The sequence below is a fragment of the Ciconia boyciana genome, chromosome 16 (genome assembly GCF_034638445.1).
Source record: "Ciconia boyciana chromosome 16, ASM3463844v1, whole genome shotgun sequence".
Taxonomy (NCBI): domain Eukaryota; kingdom Metazoa; phylum Chordata; class Aves; order Ciconiiformes; family Ciconiidae; genus Ciconia; species Ciconia boyciana.
Genome location: NC_132949.1, coordinates 7,827,533 through 7,846,856, shown reverse-complemented (window position 1 = coordinate 7,846,856; position 19,324 = coordinate 7,827,533). Strand labels below are relative to the sequence as shown.

At 48.0% G+C, this 19,324-nt stretch overlaps 1 protein-coding gene across 1 annotated transcript; it reads right to left on the bottom strand.

The window, feature by feature from the left end:
* Positions 1-8,055: 8,055 nt before the first annotated feature.
* KCTD2 (potassium channel tetramerization domain containing 2) lies at positions 8,056-19,323 on the bottom strand. The gene is made up of 6 exons (XM_072880785.1): positions 18,952-19,323; positions 16,751-16,859; positions 15,993-16,084; positions 15,164-15,259; positions 12,118-12,243; positions 8,056-11,530 (listed from the first exon to the last, which is right to left on the bottom strand). The coding sequence occupies exons 1-6, from the start codon at positions 19,240-19,242 to the stop codon at positions 11,501-11,503; spliced, it is 744 nt and encodes a 247-aa protein (XP_072736886.1). The 5' UTR covers positions 19,243-19,323; the 3' UTR covers positions 8,056-11,500.
* Position 19,324: the final 1 nt, after the last annotated feature.

The window sequence follows — 19,324 nt, the reverse complement described above, 5'->3', positions numbered from 1 at the left end:
TCTCTGGTGTGAATTAGCTGGATGACAGCCTAAAACCTCTCCCCGGCAACAGCAAACCTGCAAAAAAAGGCAGAAGCACAGCTCCTCTCTGTTCCCAGCTGCCCTGTCCAACTCTTGAGTTTGTCCAGCAGAAGATTTCTGGCTCCCCTCACATCTCCCTGTGTGCCTGCTCACTGGGGAGGACTCTCCAGTGGGGCTGCAGACCCCATGGCTTTTGTCCACCTTCTGCCCCTGGCTGCAGGACACCTTTCACCCTGGGCAGCCCGACCTGCACACTGCAAGGACCCTGGAGATGTGCTGCCAAGCACCGCATGGCCTCCTCGCTGCCTCCTGCCTGCATAGAGGTAAAGGAACAAGTTTATTCCAGCGCTGGCTACACAGAACAACAGCAGTGCCACAAAACCTTGATTTAACCCTTCCCAGGGTAACTAGATAGGATGGACAGTGCAAAGGTGTAGGGCTAGTGCGTGCTTTTGTGCTCCTATGGGCTCCACGTTCTCAGGCAACCTGCTCCTGGTGTTGAGCAGTAAACATGAAAGTCTAGGGACATCTGCGAAACACAGGCAGATTTTCACATGCACGTGATCGTCTCATGCTAATGGTGTTGGGAATAGGGTTGAAATTCACAGCAATAGCCACACCCGGGTGCCTACTGCAAACAGTGCACAACAAAAGTTGGGAGCAGATGAACCAGTGCAAAGGTGCTTCCGTCTACCAGCCTATGCAATGCCTGCAACAGGTACCCTGGATGGGACAACGGAGAGCACACTGCTGTTTTCAGTCTGTCTTTCTGGCCACTCTCTGCCAGTCACCATCTGCCCTGATGAGCTAATTCTGTCTTGTTCAGGTCTGAACATTGTTTCTTCTTCTTCCAGTGACCCCCAAGACGCTAGTATTCAAGCCTTCTTGGATTTCCCTAGCTGTGATGGAGCAGCCCTAGTAGTTGTTTTTTATGACAGCCCACCAGGAGTGCTCACACAGTGATTCTCCCTGCTTCTCCCGTGCCTCAGTTTCCCTCAGCTGTGATGGGGGACAAGCAGCTCCTGGGATGAGAGCACCCAGGGTTGCTGGCTGCTGCCTGCAAGGGCAGGCAGCCCTTTATGCTGAGAAACACAAGGACATTTATGGAGCTCACCTCCTAGGAAGAGGTTTATATTTAGCCTGCAAATGATGACGGTATCTTTATATCATACTCAGTAAGAGCAGCCCAGTTCTCCCCTACAGCTGCTCAGGAGGGTGACCCAGCAGCAGGGTCCAGCGGGCAAGTCAGGAGTGTGGCTGATGGGGAAGGCAGAACCGCTGCCCCCAGTGATAGGGCTTGGAGGGGCATTCAAAGACTGGACGATGCCTGTGGCTTGGGAGCAGGGATGGAAATGGAGAAGAAAGTTTCTTGTTCATGGTACGTTAGGTCTCTATATCATGCTGTGTAGCTTGCAGCAGCATCCTCCTGCCGCCCCAGCTCAGCCCCGGTGTGTGCTAGACATGTAGTTTATGAATGTGTAAAATAGGCTGCATGCACAGAGCAAGATGTTTACCGTCAACTGAGCAGGGTGGTAAACTGTTTTTTGAGGTCACTCAGTGTCTGTTGGGGGTAGGAAAGACAAGCACTTTTCTTGGAAAATACCTTTATAAGTGACTTTTTAAGTACCTTTTCATCCTGAGATCTTGGTTTGCTTTACCATCCTCTCCCAGGTAGGTCGTATTATATCCTAGCTGACTTTTCCAAGGTCACCCAGTAAGCTGACAGCACAGAATCCAGCTCTAGCTCCGATTAAAGCGTTGGCCCAAGTGGTGCAGCCTGGCCCAACGCTATGGGCTTGCGTCTGCGGGATGTCACTTGTCAGCAGTCACTCCACAGCCCTTAAGGGACAGGCGGATGCCTGGGGCATGGTGGAGGTGGCTGCAAGTCCCCTGCTCTGTGCATATCCTTACTGGCACGTTATGGCTCTGTAAGCCAGTCCTGAGCTCAGTAGCAGTTTTGGGACAAACCATGTGCCTTGAAACCAAAGTGCAAATGCCTCAGAGCTTGCAAATTGCTTTTGAGAGACTGGTTGAATTTGTTCCAGAGATCCAGATTAGCAAATCATCTGACAGATTGAATCTCACAGAGGAAGTGGTGGTGGGGAGGAGGTGTTTGTTTTGTTTTGTTTTGTTTTTAAAAAAAAGCAAGGGAAAATAAGTGACATTTCAGCTGTGGGCCTGCAGAGTGGTTTAGGGCAGGGAGCTATTCCTGCCCCAGGTTCAGTCCCAAGTTAAACTCCTGCTCTGATCCTTCCCTTGAACCCAGACAGACCCAGCAGAAACTGAGCTCTCTGAGCACCTGAGCTCTCTGAGCACCTGGAAACAGATTCCTGCCCTGAGACTGAGGCAGGGACAGGATCTGAACAGCCCCGGCAAGTCCCCTACGGACCAGCTCTGCTGGTGCCGCGAAAACGGGACTGTGCCAAGGATGGGGGAAGTGCTGGTTTATCATGAATTTCCCAAGCAGTTCCCATGGCATTGCTCACTCCCACATCCTCCCCCTGCAAAGGGCATCAGGGTCCTGCCTGCACTAATAGGTCTTAATTAGCCCGACCAGCCTCATCTGGGGCCTCCTCCCACATCCCCTCCACCCCATTTGTTCCCCAGCTGCATTTAAGCCTGGCTCCTTGCCTAGATTGCTCTTTGATCTGTCTTACCACTGTTTTCTGGGTGACTTTGGATCTGCCTGGCTGGCTGCTTTGTGCTTCTTAATCACCAATAATGTGGGTATAACACCAGGTGAGAAATCCCACTTTTGGGACCAGGTTTAATGACCATTAGCCAGTACCAGGGATAACACTGCTTGGCATGGAGATGGGAAATGGGGGTTGAGGAGTTAGCTAGCACCAGAGCATGCACTGGCAGCTCTCATCAGCTCACAGGAATCCAGCAAGACATGGCTTGTCCCTGCTCTTTACCCTGATGGCAAATCTCCGGCTGGTGGGTGATTGCAAATGGTTTGCATGCAAGCTGGCCCTTGCCCTCCTGACTGCTGCCGTCCCCCTCGGTTGCTGCCCGTGGCTTTCCCAGAGCCTGTACTTTGTGCAGTAGGTGGGCAGGTCGGTGCCAAGAAGGGCAGCTCTCCTTGGGGCAACAGGGATGTCTCCAGAGATGAGTCTGAGAAAGATGTGCTTGCATAAATTCATGCTGAAAGTGGCTTTGGAAGTGGCTCTGGCTCATGCTGTGTGACACCCTGACCTGCCATGTTGCCCTGTGCTGTGGGTTTTTGCTGCCCTGGGAGAGGGGCAGAGACAGGGACCGATGCTGGCACAGGGCTACCCAAACAGACAGAGGTCTGTGCTAGGAACCTGGCTGAGGTTATTGAGGGTATCTGGAAGCTGCTGGTGTTTTTCTTCCATCAGTAACATAACAATAAGTGAGGAGCGTGGTGTGTTCCCTGAAAAGTGGGGCTTTTGAAGAAATGGAGTTATCGTATAATTAGCAGAGTGAAAACTAGCTAGTAGATGAGGATGAGGCACAGGGAGGGGGCAATGGGCTGTGTTGCAGCTGTGGGTGAGAGTCTAACCCTACTGCAGCCCATCTCTCCCATGGTTTGACATCGGGGGACCCTGAGCAGTGGCTAGGGCAGGTTCCCTCCAGCAGATCTTGTCTATCAAGCTCTTAATTGTCATTTACCTTGGCTTTTATTAATGAAGAATAAGGGACTTGGTGGGGAAGGATTAAAATAAGTGTTTCCCTGTGGCTGGCTGCTGGATCCTTGGAGCAGGTGGAGGAGGCTGTGGGGGATTGAAGGTGTGCAGCCAGAACTTGTGGAGTGTGGTTTTTAGGAAGCCAGCAGGTTTTTGGGCTCCAGCTACCCAAGAGAAGCAGCTTTGGCTGTGCTGCTCTCAGCAGATGCTCTGCCATCCCAGCCAGGTCCTGCTCAGGTCTCTTGTCCAAGGACAGTTGCTCCAAGGAAGGTACAGGTGATGCCTAGAAGTCACAACAGGGCAGGAAAGGAGATCCAATAACTTAGTGCTGATACTTAGGCTCTTTCTGCCTACACCCAGAGGGATCACGATGTTCAGCCTTGTGATTCCTGGAAAAGGAAAGACAGGAACTCTTCATCCCGCTGGGAAGTGCAGGTTGCTGTGCGCCTTAGGGTCATGTTGTCAGCGGTGTGCGTGGAAACAGCAAAATGTGGCCTTGAGCCTTTGCTTCATGGGCAAAACCCCTTTGGTTTGGCAAATAATGACCATCCCCTTCTTACCTTTTATGTGTTTCTCTGCATTCAAATTTTAGATTAAAACCCACTGAAATATTAGGACGAGGATGACTGTTCATTAGGTATTTCCTAGCCCTTTAGTGACTAATCCGACTGCTTTTCTGAGACTTCTTGAACTCGGTGCCTGGGTTAAGGGCCTGGCTCTTTGCTTGGTTGCCCAAACAGTTTTCCTCATTTTTAGCCACTGTCATTTGAATGCATCAAGATCACTGATGCGTGTTTTCCTGGCTATGCTGAAGGACCTACTGCCCTGAGCTAAAGCATGGCTCGCCTTTCCCAAGGATTTTCTCAGTGACGTAGAGACCAGCTGAGCTCTCGGCTCACCGAGGATCTGTTTGTGACCCATGAAACTTTGAGAACTCTTCGCACTTCAGACTGATGATGGACTTGTCAGACTCCCATCTGCTGAAGTCTGGGGAACCCCTAGGAGGGATGGAGGTCTCTAATAGGACATATTGCCAGAAGGTCAAATATCAATGCCTTTGCTCATCTGTTGCACCACAATCTGAAAGCAATTGCTAGGGGATTGCAGCTCCTTCTTTACCGTGGTTTGGAGAAACCAACGTGTTTCTCTAGCCCTGGAAGGGAGAGGGTACATGGGGGTTATTTGCCCATATGAAAGTTGGGTTAAACCTTCAGTGACTGCCTCAAAACCAGATCTAGGTGGAAGGACTTGGCTAAGGTCCTTGTTTCCCAACCAAGTTAGTAAGCTGGGTTGAAAATACCTGCAAGCTTTCTGACTGCAAATAGATCTGGCTTGATTACTTTGTTCCAGGTGAAGGTGGGTGGGTAAGTGACGAACTGATCTTTGTCTTTACGCGAGAGCCTGAGGCAGAGCAGAAGAGCATATGTGTTGTGCAAGATGCACTTATGGTTGTGGCCAGACCTCTGCACCGCTGGGTTTTACCCTCCCAGATGTGTGCAGAGAGGGGAAATGCAGCAGCAGTTTCCACTGCTTTTTGCTGGTGCCCCAGGCTGAGAAGTCAGATGCTGATAGGTGCCTCGACACTGCTAAAACCCTTTCCTATCTTTAATGTCAATTCGGGTTTCCTCTTTGTCCAGCAACATGAGTGGGCAGGCTAGAAAAACAAATGAATTGTGCTCCAGGCAAAACTGGCAGAGGCAAGGGGAGCTGCTGGCTGGGGTGACTAATGGGAGTTTTGCGGTATTGCGGCAAGGTGAGCTTCAGCCCTGGGGAGCCAGATGGCCCCCGGACACAGCGTGGTGGCCAGGATGGGCTCAGCCCGGGTAGGAGCCTGAGCCTTTCCTTTCAGAGGAGGGATGTGGGATTGCTCCTTTTATGCCCTTTCCAATACAGAAAAGGCTAATAAATGGGTTTTAAAGTGCCTCTGCTGCAGCTTGCCTGCAATAAGTCATCCGATATAGTAAAGTCATTGGATAAGTCATCTGGATGAGTAAAGTCAGTAAGAGGATGCTTATTGACGTTACTCTGTGGCTATCAGAAAATCTCAGTGATGTCTTGTTACTCATCTTCCTCCCAAGCACCTGGCAAAGCCACCTGGGGAATTTATTTCCCCCAGTTGCCTCTGGGGGGGTAGGAGGGACCAAATCCTGTCATGGGCAGGTACTAAATTCCTTAGGTGTTTTTGTGCTGCCGTCCACCTCCTGCCTTGGTGGTGGCACAGCCCCAGGGACAGAGCCCCTTGCTCACAGGAGCTGCTTGTCCCTGGGGAGGTGCCTCCACCAGGTATCCCATATATTCTTGGGGCAGCAGGGTTTGGAGGCAGCCTGGGGTGCTCTGACAAACCCAGCCAAGAGCCAGGGCCTTAACCCTCTGCTGAGGCCAGTTCTGCTGCAAACCGTTCCCCTCTTTCCTTTCTCCTGCTGCAACAGATGTAGAGCAGCCTGGGTTTTGGCAACAGGGAGAGCTGAGCTTTGGCCTGGCCCCTCGCAACACCAGGACCTGCTTATTAAAAGATGGTGCATAGGGTTCATTTTTTATTCTGGGTAAGGTAACATGCGCAGTGCTGCTGCCTCTCCAGCACAGACTCTTGCTGTTTGGTAATGCTGGGACATCGCCTGTTTTCTGCAGCAAGAAGTAAATAAATTATTTTTAAAAGGAGTTAAGTGGGTTGTACAGCCTTGGATGGGAAAGGGAAGGATGGTACAAAGGCCTGGTGGCTCCAGCTTGCAGTTTCTGCAGAAAGCGCTAAGTGACACTTGTGTCTTCTGCAGGGTGATGTAGAGGGTGTTAGAGGAACGGCCTGCCTGGCAGACCTGGAGCTGGTTAAAGGTCCTGCACAAAGGCGGCTTTTCCAGCCTATGTGGCCTTACAGGACAGCCCTAAAGTGGGAGAGCAGGGAGGTTATGGCTGCAGGCCTGAAATGACAGCTGTAATTTGAATTTCTGCTGACAAGTCCTGCCTTGTGAACGTGATCGAATATGCATGTGGTGTCAGCAGTGCCAGCCCTGCAGTTTCCATCTCTGCCCAAGATGCTGCTGGTACTTGAACATGGCTTTGCTTTGGGCAAGTTCACTGGCAGTCCAGACCTGCAGGCAGGTCTGGCATGGAGATATGGGGATGGGTCGAGGAGGTTTGAAAAGTACCGTCTTAAATCAACCCATGCTATGGGGTGACTTGGCTCAGCCATGGTTTCTGCCCCCCATGCCTGTGAGGTCCCCGTGCGTGGCCCCGTCGGGGGAGAGTCTGGTCTTCCAGTGCATTGGTGTTAAACCCTGTTTTGGGGATGTGCCAACCCCTTCCCTGCTTGGCTGCTTTGAGGCTCCTGTTGCAGTGGGGATGAAATGGAGGCAGGCAGTGTCCCTGCTGGGTCGCCTTCAGAGCAGCTATAGTGGTCAGCAGCCACTTGTAGTCAAAAGTAAGACTAAATTAATCCAATTTTTCCCATTCTTCACTTAGTCTTTGCTTCTCCTCCTTTTCGCCCTGTGTTGGGACTGAATTGTCAATGTTGTCCAACTTTTGGCATCACCAAAGCTTGAATATCTTGTTTGCCTCTTTGCCCCCCCGCTGCTTATCCATCTGTTGGTACCTCTGTGTTTCAAGCATTCCTGAGTTGCAATGCTCTGTAAACAGGAAAGAACCTACATCTCAGCTAATCTACCAGTCTTGCTAAAGACAAACACAGGGAAGGCTGGCAGCTTTCGGGGCAGAGGTAATAGAGCAACTATTTAAAACATTCTGCAGGGTTTCTGGGCTAAGACTACATGCCCAGGGCAGTCTCTTGCCCAGCAGTCAGTTGCAGGCTCAGAACACAAGGGGAAGCTAGCTTTAAGAAACTCCAGTTATTTTTCTCATGTTCATTCCATTTGTCTTGGTGATGGCAAGAACCTTGTATCTCTGGTCTTGGGTGGGAAAGTGGAGAGCTGTTTGCAAGCTTCTGAGGATGTCTGGCGTGGGCCTTTTGTGGTAGAGGAAGGGGCAAAGCTGTCATGCTCAGAGCTTTCTGCCATGTGTGTTGGTCCAGAGTCGAGTAGGGGTTTAGCAAATGAAAGTTGACAAAATTCTCTCCCTTTCTTAGCTACTCACATTTAATGCTTGTATTGACATTCTACTTGCTTGTGGTTGTCAGTGGAAACAGTAAAGAGAAATGTAGAAGTTCAGGTTCTTTTGTATAACAGAAAATCAGAAACATGCTTCAGTTTGCCTTTTTCTCTGAAAGTAACCAAGGACTCAAAAATCTAATTATACTCTCCTCTTGGCAAATCATTGTTATAAATGAACTGGAGCCACAAGCAGGTACCCAGTTTTCACATTCTTTCCCCATAATGCAGTATTTGTGTGGTAAGGCGGCAAATGGATGCAGAGAAAGCAGCAGGCTGCAGACCGTTTGTTCAAACTTTTCAAACCCATTTCAGAATCTTTATTGAAAAAAAATTAATCACAGGATCTCAACTGTTATTCAAACACATTTAATAAACAAAGAGAAACAGTAGCAAAGGGCACTGACACGTGACAAACTGTACAAAACCTCTGGGTTTGCAGGCAAACCCGAGGGGAGGAGCCCACGGCCCAGCTGCAGGACTGGGGAGCTGCTCCATCCCATCGCCCTGCAGCGAACCATGCCCCCTTTGCCTCAGCCCACTCAGTCACCCCTGAGAAAAATCGATTTTTAAAAATGTGCAGAAACAAAGACACTTTAAGAGGTTATTTCCAGTCTTGCCATAATGGAACAATTTAGGCCACTGGGAAAGTTTAAAAAACCCAAAGTGTCACTCTCCATTCCCAGGATTAATGCTTTAAAGCGAACCTTCCCAAGAGGCACAAGCACTCTTGGATATCCAGTAGATCTACCCCTGCTCACCTACCCTACACGCTACCTTTTTTAGAGTGAATGGGACAAATTTCATCCTAATTCAGCGCTAGTTTTGATATAGTTGTGACTGAGTGAAAGGCAATGGAAGGAAAAGCCCTGTCTTGAGCACAGAAGGGATGCAACTGGTGCATAATGCTGAGACCAGCCTTGGTCTCAGGGTAAAGGTGACCTAGCACAGTCGGGAAAGGAGAAATCCTCCACTGGGAATGTACCTGCTCTGGATGGACTGCATGCCTGGTCCTAAATATCACCCAAGAACTCAAGTGTCCAGTACCAATGATTGGTCATCTACCATAAACTTGTTCTGTTGAACTTAAAGACCCTGCAATAAAACCCAAAGAGTCTTCAACCCCCTGGCACGTCCTTGCAGAGAGTGGCACGGAGGGGAAAACCAAGATGCAACTTTGATAGTCTTTCTTGTGCATGTGAGTTAAATAGCTGTTCCACTCAACTGGTAATTTTTAGGCTCTCTGGTTCAGAGGGGAGCATGATGGCATCACTCTTGCAATCAGGCAGTCCTCTGGTGGGCTTCACCATGTATGGCATTTTTGGTGATACAAAAAAGCAACGAGGTATTGTTTTTATCTACTTGAGCTGTACTGGACAGAAAGTCTCCCTTTGCAACTAGTGTTGCTTTGAGCTCCATGGTTTGAACAGCAAGGTGCTCAGCTGGCATCTATGTGACAAAAGCAGCTCGACCAGTTCCTGTTGCCTGTAGTTTGATACTTCTTGACCAGTTCCCAGAATCTCCCTCCTCTGAGGAAGGGAAAGAAGACAGATGAGAGTGTTAAAGGGCTTTTTAGGCTGCTAACTTGCATACATGCACTTCTTGATTTCCTAGCTGTGAGCACAGACAGACAATGGCTGAGGCTACAAGATACTGACAGAGGAGAGATATCTATACACATCACAGTGTTATTTAGGCCCAGCCAAGGCGTACGGTCTAATCACACCAATACCATCTCACCACATTATAAACAGGGAAGATGGAGGGAAGAAGAAAAGCTGGGTTCTTCAGCGTGATGGCAAGCCAGCTGCATTTCAACAGCCTGTAACTGACACAATGTGAATTCAAAGACATTTGGCACAGTCTGTTGTTACCAGGATTAAACTAGCACAGATAACTAACCAGTCTTTCTTGAGAATGAGGCAAAGCCTCCACTGGAGGAGGTACATTGGCAAAGCAGGATGGGAGAGGACAGGTGAGAGTAGGTACAGAAGGAATGAAAAGAGGCAGAGTGCAGCGGTGTCAGTGTCTTTGCTGCATGTCTTGTTTGCTGAACTGGTTGGTGGAACGTTGGTAATGCTGCTGCAAGGCCCTGTCAGCAACAAGTGATAAGATGGGAAACCTGCCTAATTCTATTTCAAAACTTTAAGGAAACCACAGGTAGCTGAAGTCCTCCAGAAAGGAGCCCAACTCCTCAGTCCAGGTGAGGAATTTTCTGATACCTTATTGAGAAACATCTGCTCTGAGCTTGTCAATGTCTGTGAATTCCAGCATCTCTGAAGCTTTGTGTTTAATGTCAGTTTGGGACTTGACTCAAAAACACCCAAGTGCCTGGACACTTAGGCTACAAAGAACAAAGCCAGGATGAAAGGGGAAAACATGCAGCAAATTCCTAAGAAATTCCATTTACCAGACTAGGAAGAACATGCCCTTGGTTAGGGATGGCACAGATTAACAGAGGGGAACCAGTGAATGCAGTTTGGCTACGATCAGAATTCAAGAGAGGCACAAACGAACATTTTGCACATCCATCCAAGGCATTCAAAAAAAAAAGTCACAGAAGTCGACACATCACTTTGGACAAGAAACATTACAAGTTTGGCAACTTTTCACCAAACCCCCCCACCCCAACTCTGTGATGCCCCTCTGTAGTTTGAAGTGATCTCTTAAAGGTGGGGACATGAGGGGGCTGCAGATAAATCACTGCATGTAAATAGGGGATCTCCTCCGCAAAGGATCTCATGGGTTAAAACAAACCTACCTGCTTGCTACAGTACAAAAGAAATTCTGCCTGAAGCCCTCCCTTGGTGAGAAGGAAGGAGACAGAGCCCATGCTGCTGGAGATGAACAAGGCAAAGCTGAACTTGGCAGCAACAGTCCCTAACCTTGTGACTTTGCACCAGGCTAAGATACAGCCGCGGCAAGGTATTGGAGGGGAAGATGTCACCATTGCTCTTCAGTAGAGAAGTATAAAGGACAGAACTATCACTCTATTGCTGTTCTGGGTGAACACAGGTCTCTGTTTATGCATGCGAAGTAATGGGCTTTGGAAAATGCCAGGAGCCCATATGCAATAGTGTTAACAGTGAGACCCATGTTAGACATACACACACCACCACTCCCCTTAGTATCTAAACTCAGCTCTGAGGAATTGAACAAGGAACAAATAGACAGAAAGAATGGAAAAAGTTTGTGTGGGTTTTTTACAAGTGGTTGTTTTGTTCCTCCTTTTAAAGCCCTATTCTTCTGATTTGGGAGGGCTGGCTGATCAGGAGCGGGGGGCACTGCAAGGTCCCTGCACTTTTCTGGTGGCAGACCTGGGTGCAAGAAATGGCACAGCTCAAATACAGATCTTCCCACCTACGCCAGCCTGTGGAAGATGGGACTGATTACAAGGGCCTGTGGACCTGAGCAACCTTCGCAAAGGTTCCGACTGGGAATCCGGCCCAGACATTGTTGGAAAAATTCAATACAGTGCTGGCCAAGAAAATAAAACAAATGCTTGTGGAAAGGACTATCCAACTGTAAGAGTCTCTTCTTTCCTTGGTTTCCAGGGTAAGAGGGAGGCCTTTGGTTATGACCAGAATTATTCGCCATTGGCAGGATGGGCTCGGCTTTGCTTTGCATTAGCTTGGTTACTGTACAAGGGCAAGGCTGCACTGCGGAGAGATGCTCTGCTCAGCTAGGCTGCCCTTTTGACATCTGGGAGTTTTAATGGAGTGGACACTTGAATTACATCCGGGATCCTCGCTCTTGAAGAATCTGAAAAAGAAGAGAGCTTCTATAAATACCTTGGATGAGTTTAGATGCAAAAGTGCATGTTCAAAGTCCTTGCTTTTTGCAGAGAAAGGGAAGATGGACTAACGCGAGAGCAGCTTGCTGGCTTTTATGCTACCATAACAAATTACAAGCTGGTTAAAGCTGACTGAGCCCTTCTCTAGAAATTCTGCTTAGCTGTCTGCCAGGCATTAAGAATGTTGCCTTTTGTTGCTATCCTGGGGGGAAAAAAAGAATGGATTGAAAGAGGGAAAAAAAAGCTTGTCTCCCTCTCTCTGCAATATCCTTCAACCACAAAATGTGACCAGTCTCAAAGGTCTTTGCTATGCTGTCCTTCTTTTTCAAGTCTCTCTTTCCTCCAATTTTTTGGTCTTAATTTGAAACATACAAAGAGCCTTCTTGTCCTACAGTAAAACACGAAATCTTCCAAGAGGGGGAGATCATGCATACAGGAGGAAATAGGAAAGCTGGTACACAAAACTGCTACTGCAAATTATGGATCTGCTAGCATAAGAAGGTTTTTTTCTTTGCATAGGGGAATTCAAGTCAATACATCTGAGCAGATGCCTTACCTTTGCCTTCTCGCTGGGCTCCTTGACAATGCCATTGGTAGAATTGTTGAGCTCCCTGGACACAACGCAGAGGAATTCTGCCTGGTCTTCATTTCCGTAGTTATAGGAAGATCCAATGCTGATTAGCTGTGCAACAGGAGACAGCCAAGGTAACTATCAATAAGTCCTGACTTTTGCTTTATTCCTACAATTGCTTTGTGAGGTACGACTGTCCAGGGAGACCTGTTCTGGACCTGAAGTGTCTCCCTGGAGGCTCTTGTGTCACAGGCTTTCCTGTGTGTGTAAGGCAGGGACGCAGCCGAGCTCCATAGCCCTCTAGTGGCACCGGGAGCCCCAGGAAGAAATTCCAGCCTGAAACTGCAATGCTGAACGCAACAGAACATTTTCCGGTTACTGAGGGCAGAAAAAGGAAAAACACGTGAGATTTTGCAATATATAATATCCAGCCAATTCAGATACAGGGCAGGCAATGGAGACTTCCTGGTCCAGGCTACACTGAACTCAGCTCTCAACTTGCCTTTTGACTTTGATGTGTAAAAACTGGAAAGGCAATTCTTTACCACAGACAGATGTCAGATTAACTAGGGGACATGTGGCAAACTGGCACCATTCTTTACGTAGATGCTGTCAAGATGGAGTTTGATATCTGTATAAATGGGATTATATTCTATTACTGTTGTGATGAGGGGTCTGGACTCGATCCAAGAAATCTCATCTGTCTCATTTATCATTATTACATTAAAAGGACATCCTGGAGTGCAGAGCTAATTTGTAATTTACAACTCAGTTCTGCTTTCCAGATAATAAATCTAAGTAACCTGAAGAAAGCAGTATGAATCTTATCAACTGTGTGTATCTAGGAAACTTTAATATGCAGCGTGCACCCTAACTTCCATGTCCTAATGAATTTCAGAAGAGAGAGCTCCATGTTTATATGAGACAGATGACTATCTATATGGTTACAATGCAGCTGCAGGATGACTTGGGGGTCGTCGTACTGACTGACCTCTGGTACTGTTTTAAATAGGTTTTGATGTTTGTGCTGAGTGCAATAGACACAGGATTAAAAAAAAAGGTATTTTTTTCTTTTGCTTCCCTGCTCCCTGTCTTGACTGTTTAAGCTCTTGGATATTTCAATACCACACACCACTATTTACTCAACAAACACAAAGTATCTTTTGATAAAGACAGCAATTTTCCAGACTACTGAACTGTAGGTGGACAGGAGAATGGGTTTCTGTTTAAAATAGAAAATTTCTATTCTATCCTTAATTTAAGCAGGACTGAATGGTACAAGGCAGAGAACCTGAAAGGCCACATGCTTGTCTGAGAACTCAAGCCTGACAGAAAATAAGGCTGAAACATTTTTTACCACTTCTGGCTTTCCTGCAGGTTTCTGAACCAATTTTTTTGATGTTACGAAGTGACTGGATCAAAAGAGCCCATGAAGGGAACGTCTGCTCTGTTCAGTCACTGGCATCCAGGCTAAAATTTAGCAACAGGCTCTCTTTGTCCCCAGTATGCAGATCTGTTACCACCTTTCCTAACATGTCTCAGCATGCCAAGTGCTGTGATTTGGGGGAGGGTAGAAGCCATGCCTGGTTGCACATCTGGGGAAAGACCCTGGCAATAGGCTGCAGCTACAATGTGCTTCCCTGCAGGGCCTGTTTCAGCATGGGACATATCCCGTGCTGCACCATTGCTATGTTCCGGCTCTGCGACCCAGTCTGGACCGTCTCACAGCTGGAGAGAGGCTGTACTACTGTGTGAGGGCTAGCCCTGACCAAAGCATCGTTATCTGTCTGTCCTGTTTAGGCTTGCTGCTCTTGGGGGTGTTTGAGCTGAATGCAAGTCTCGGGAGAGGGCAAGAACAGCTCCTGATGGTGGGAGTGTGCTGGAGCAGGATGTGCAGGAAATTTTCCTGGTGCTTGCAGTGTCCAGGAAGGAAGAGGCTGGTAGGGATCTCGGCAGTTTGTGCAAAGGTTGTGGATGGCAGAGGGAGGAAGGGAACACACTAGCACTTGCTTGTAACCAGTATCTCAACCCTATTGTTATAGATTTGAAAAGCAAGACTAGGAAAGATGTAAGGGTGCAGATTCCTGTGTAGGGCACTACCTGTAGCCTTTTGGTTTTGGGGATGTGTATGTGCATGTGTGAAAGGCAACATCTGTTAAGTAAATGTTTGGACAGCAAAACCTGGGTGTTGGAGAACTGCATTGTCCATAAAGCAGCTAGTGGCTCTTGGTCACAAGATTTCACTACCAGCTCACAGGGGCAAGAGTTTTTGGCTGCCTCTCCACTATGCAATAGGAGTTTTCAGGCATTATAGAACAGATACATATGAACAAGTGATGCAAAGTGCTGTTGCTAATCCTATGCCTCACTTTGTGTCAGCACATTTCCCACAACATCCACTGGTAGTGAAGCTGGACTAATTGGGAAGACAGCAGAGCTGTAATCCACAGAGCATATTCTGCAGTTTCTTAATATAGCATTAACATGCAGGCAAGCTGGTTTTCAGTTCTCCATCCTCCTAAATAAGAGGACTGTATTCAATTTCAGAAACCGAATCTGGAAGTAATGCCATATGCAACTTCAGTGACACCTAGCCCCAAAACTGGCTGCATTACAAAGGAATCTGCAGGAAGTGTATTTCTCTTGTCACTCAGCACCTCTTTAGCAAATGCAGGAGTCATGGCTTTGAGCTTCCAGAAAAGTCGTGCTCTGTTTTTTCATGGCTCTATTAATTTTCCTGGATAAAACTGTTGTACTGGGGCCTGGTATATGTGATGAAATGCAGGAGAAGGGAAGAATTGCTCTGGGATTTGACAAGGATACAAGAAGTCCTGAGAGAAAATGAAATCTCTCTTGGCAGTTTGCGTGAATTCTGCCTTTCCCTGTCAGTTACTCTACATAAGTGGACTGCTGCTCAGTTCAGACTGCTTATTCAGAAGAGAAGAACAGTGTGAAGTGCAATTAAATAGCAAACTCTGCTTATTCCATATGCAGCTTTCAAAGGGATTCTGCTGTTCTTTGGTAATAGTACCTGTTCAAATTTCCAGCCGTCGGACATAGTGGACACCATCTGTGTGAGCTCCTCCTCTTGGCACTGCAGGACTCTGTACACATGCTTCACAGGTCCCTAAAGCATGGAGAATAAAAATAAGCATGAGTTTAGTAATTGTTTTACTAGTATCAAGCTAGGAAATTACTAAGCATCTCCTGCTCTGTCATCTTGTTATTTGAGGAAGTCTGAGCCCTACAGGCTTTCTGAGGTGTCATCCTTCTGACCATCCAACCGATTCTAAAACAGGCACATACGGTTGGCATGCTTCTCTTAAAAGCCTTCTAGATGTGTAAGAGCCAGTGAAGGCAAAACTTCTTTGGCTTTCAAAGAAATTAATTTCATTTGAAATTCAGATTTCATTTACTGCTTCTTGAAAGTGTTTCTCTTCTGCAATTGAATCTACTGGGTGTGTTAATATAAGCTGAACAGCAATGGGAAAAATTGCCACAGATGGATATAAAGGGAAGAAAATGGTTTAGAGAAGGAAGAGTTTGAACTATTCTTTACCTACCAAAGCAGTATGCTTTGCTTTATAACTACCCATCTTTGCTCCTGGCCCCTTTTGCTTAACTGTTCATTGCCTTTCCCTACAATGCTAACAAGATGACTCAGTGGTCTGTGCTTATAAAACCATAATGGATACTCTTTCCTAGCTGTGCCTTGGATCCACCTAAAAGCACTTATTTCCCCCTGTTAAAGATGACTACCAAACCAAAGAACTGCTACTGGAAGTGTCTACAGCCACATGTCCTTCTACTATGCTACAGAAAATGACTGGCTTCATAATGCAAATGTTCCTGTGCTTTACTTGAGAGGTTCTGTTCTCGTTATCCCGTATCCGCTCCTTCACCAACCGCACAAGAGATGCAATATTGTAAAACTCAGCTTCTTCCAGTACCCCTAGGAAAGGAACCAAAAGCAGAGAGAAATTCTGTTACTTTGCATAGGGCAGAATGAAAATGATTCTGCTACAAGATTCAACACCTGCTCCTGACTCCAAATCTAGCCCAGATGTGAGAAAACCCCAAATGCTGAGTAGACTGTGCAACTGATCTCATGTTCCCAGGCTGGAAGAAAATTACCAACTAGCTGTCACCTCCTTTTGTGACTCGGAGGATCTTTAAGAAGGATTATTCTCCTTTCCCTGGGATTGTCAGAAACCTCGTGGTACAATCTCTACTTTGTTTGCACAGCCCCATTAGGGGAAAGTCAAAAGCTGCCTGCTTGTAGAGAACTGCTGCCTGTGGAGGGAGAGGAGATGTGCTAACAGATCTTTTGCTCTGCTAACAGAAGCCTTTGAGCTAAGCGGAACAGCGATGGGTTGTGTTGTAAGCTGCAGGCCTCTGCTTTCAGGAAGATACAGAATCTAATGATTTAATCCCTGTTAATGAGCATCCTTCTGAGAAACTAATGGTACTAACAGCACTACTGGGAAATGCAGCTTGCTCACACCCTTACACATAGCCACGTCAGGAACCCTGTGCACTCAGGCAAGTTTCTGATGATGGCTCTCTGATACCACTATCAAACAGCATTTGCAGTTCTTCCCCTGTATTTTTCTCTTACCTTCTTCTGCAAGCTCCTTGTTTATGATGAGCTTCCCATGTCGGAGGTAGTTCAGTATTGGACCAAAATATGTGGGGTCTCTATCGATGAGATATGCCCCTGTCTCATCCTGTTGAGTGTAGACAGGAATGAAGTGGGGATGGTTAAGTAGCACCAGGAAAAAATAATTTCAGTTGAAAACAATAAATTGTACAGTTTCTCTTTGAGAACCTGGATTCATTTGCCTGTGAAAGGTGTACTAATGACTCCACATTTAAACCAACGGGGTTTTTTTTTCAGTATCTGAACTCAGCTACAAATGCTGCAGCTCAATAATGCTGGCAGATGCTTCAAATTAAGCACTTCTATGAACACAGTTTATACACTCTGTTGTGGTTTAGCCCCAGTTGCCAACTAAGCCCCACACAGCTGCTCACTCACCCTCCCCCTCTGGTGGGATGGGGGAGAGAATAAGAAACATAAAAGTGAGAAAACTTGTGGGTTGAGATAAGAACAGTTTAATAATTGAAATTTTTTAAAAAATTGTAATGAAAAGGAAAACAATGAGAGAAAGAGAGAGAGAGGAACGAAACCCAAGAAAAAACAAGTGATGAAACTGCTCACCACCCACCAACCAAAGCCCAGCCAGTCCCTGAGCAGTGATCACTGCCCCCCGGCCAGCTTCCCCCCAGCTTTATATGCTGAGCATGATGCCATATGGTATGGAATAGCCCTTTGGTCAGCCTGGGTCAGCTGTCCTGGCTGTGCCCCCTCCCAGCTTCTTGTGCAGCTGGCAGAGCATGGGAAGCTGAAAAATCCTTGACTAGTGTAAGCACTACTTAGCAACAGCTAAAATATCAGTGTGTTATCAACATTATTCTCATACTAAATCCAAAACACAGCACTATACCAGCTACTAAGAAGACAATTAACTCTATCCCAGCCGAAACCAGGACATAACCAGAGAGAAAAGCAGGGCTTAGCAGTTTTTCTTCACTGCAATAATAAAAAACAAAAGCTGGCAGTTGTGTTTTCCAGACTAGTTTATCTAGGAGACTCTGGAGGAAAACTGGATCTCCAGTTCTAGCTAATGGCAGATGATGGTTTAAGTAGCTCTCTTCCTTCTTTCTACTACTGAAAGTTCATGTTGCAATGTAGCAGCCATGTCTCTAGCAATACAATACCTATTGTCATTAAATAACCAACAATTCACAACCAAAAGCATCTCTTGAGCCAGCTATGAAGCGTTGACAAAGCCTGTCCAGAAATCTTTCATATCACTCCCTTAAATCACTTTAAAGCAATGTTTGTCCTGCCAATCAATCTGCTCTAAAGCAACTAAAATCTGAGAAGACATTATGAAATGTCATCTCCTCTGTTCACTGATGCTGGTGACTGCTATTTTGATCACAACCAGGATTTATCTTTTGACTAAACTCTGAACGGAGTGACAAGAGACCTGACTAATTCTTAGTCTGACCTACCCACAAAATATTTACAAAACCTCATGCAGCAGATCCTACAGAAAATCTGCAATTACAAGAATAACTGTTCGCAAAATCCTTATGATAAACTGCAATGACTTCAAAACTATCCACCCACGTCAGGAATGTGCACCGTGATCTTTTATGAGAGCAAAGTGAGATATATTAAAAAAAACCACCAAACATGCTCAGGGTGAGAAATCATTAAAATTTCTGTTTCTCAGAAAGTTTCCTTCTAGTTCCTTCTCTGCTCTAAGTAACCACTGTGTGAAGGTGCTGGTTTGCTCCTTGAGGGGAGTCATGTCACAGCGAGAGGTGGAAGGCATCGGTGCCTGCAGCACCAGGGTGTTATGGGCACAAGGACAGACTCTAAGCCCCGTTCCTGGGGATGCGGCCAAAGCTGTGGCCATGTAACGGGACACGAGGGACAAGGAGATGGCGCGTGTCAGAGCGACATGCGGCCGGGGGGACCGTGGGAGTGGGGCTGTTGTGGAGATCAGCCCGTCCACGCCGCAAGGTCAGGGGCTGCTGGGGCCGTAGAGCGGCGTCGGGGGTGCTGGCCCTGGGGACACCGGCAGCTGGGGCTGTCACCCAGCCCGTACAGCGGGGTCGGGGGTGCTGGCCCTGGGGACACCGGCTGCCATGGGGGCTAAGGCAGCTCCGGGCGGGGCGGTCGCCGCCAGGGCGCGGGGCCTCGCCGTCCCGGGGTGGGGTGGGGGGTCCCCGCCGCGGCCTCACCTTGTCGGAGCCGAGCTCGGGCCCGTCCTGGCAGCAGAGGCGGCACAGGAAGGACTTGGGCTCCCGGCACAGCGTCTGCCGGGTGCTCACGAAGTACGTGCCGCCCACGTTCAGGCGCACCCACTTGGAGGCAGCGGGCGGCCGGGCCGCGCCGGGCGGGGACAACGCCCCACCGGAGCCCGCCGCCGCTCCGGCCGCGCGGGGGCTGGGCGGCCCCGGCGCCCCCCCGGGGCCCGGACTGGGCGTGCGGCCCCGCGGCGGACCCTCCGCTGCCGCCGCCAGCTCGGCCATGGCGGTGCCGCTCAGCGTCCCCGCGCCGCCATCGCCGCCCGCTGCGCCGCCCCGCTCCGCCGCCGCTTCCGGCACGCAAAGC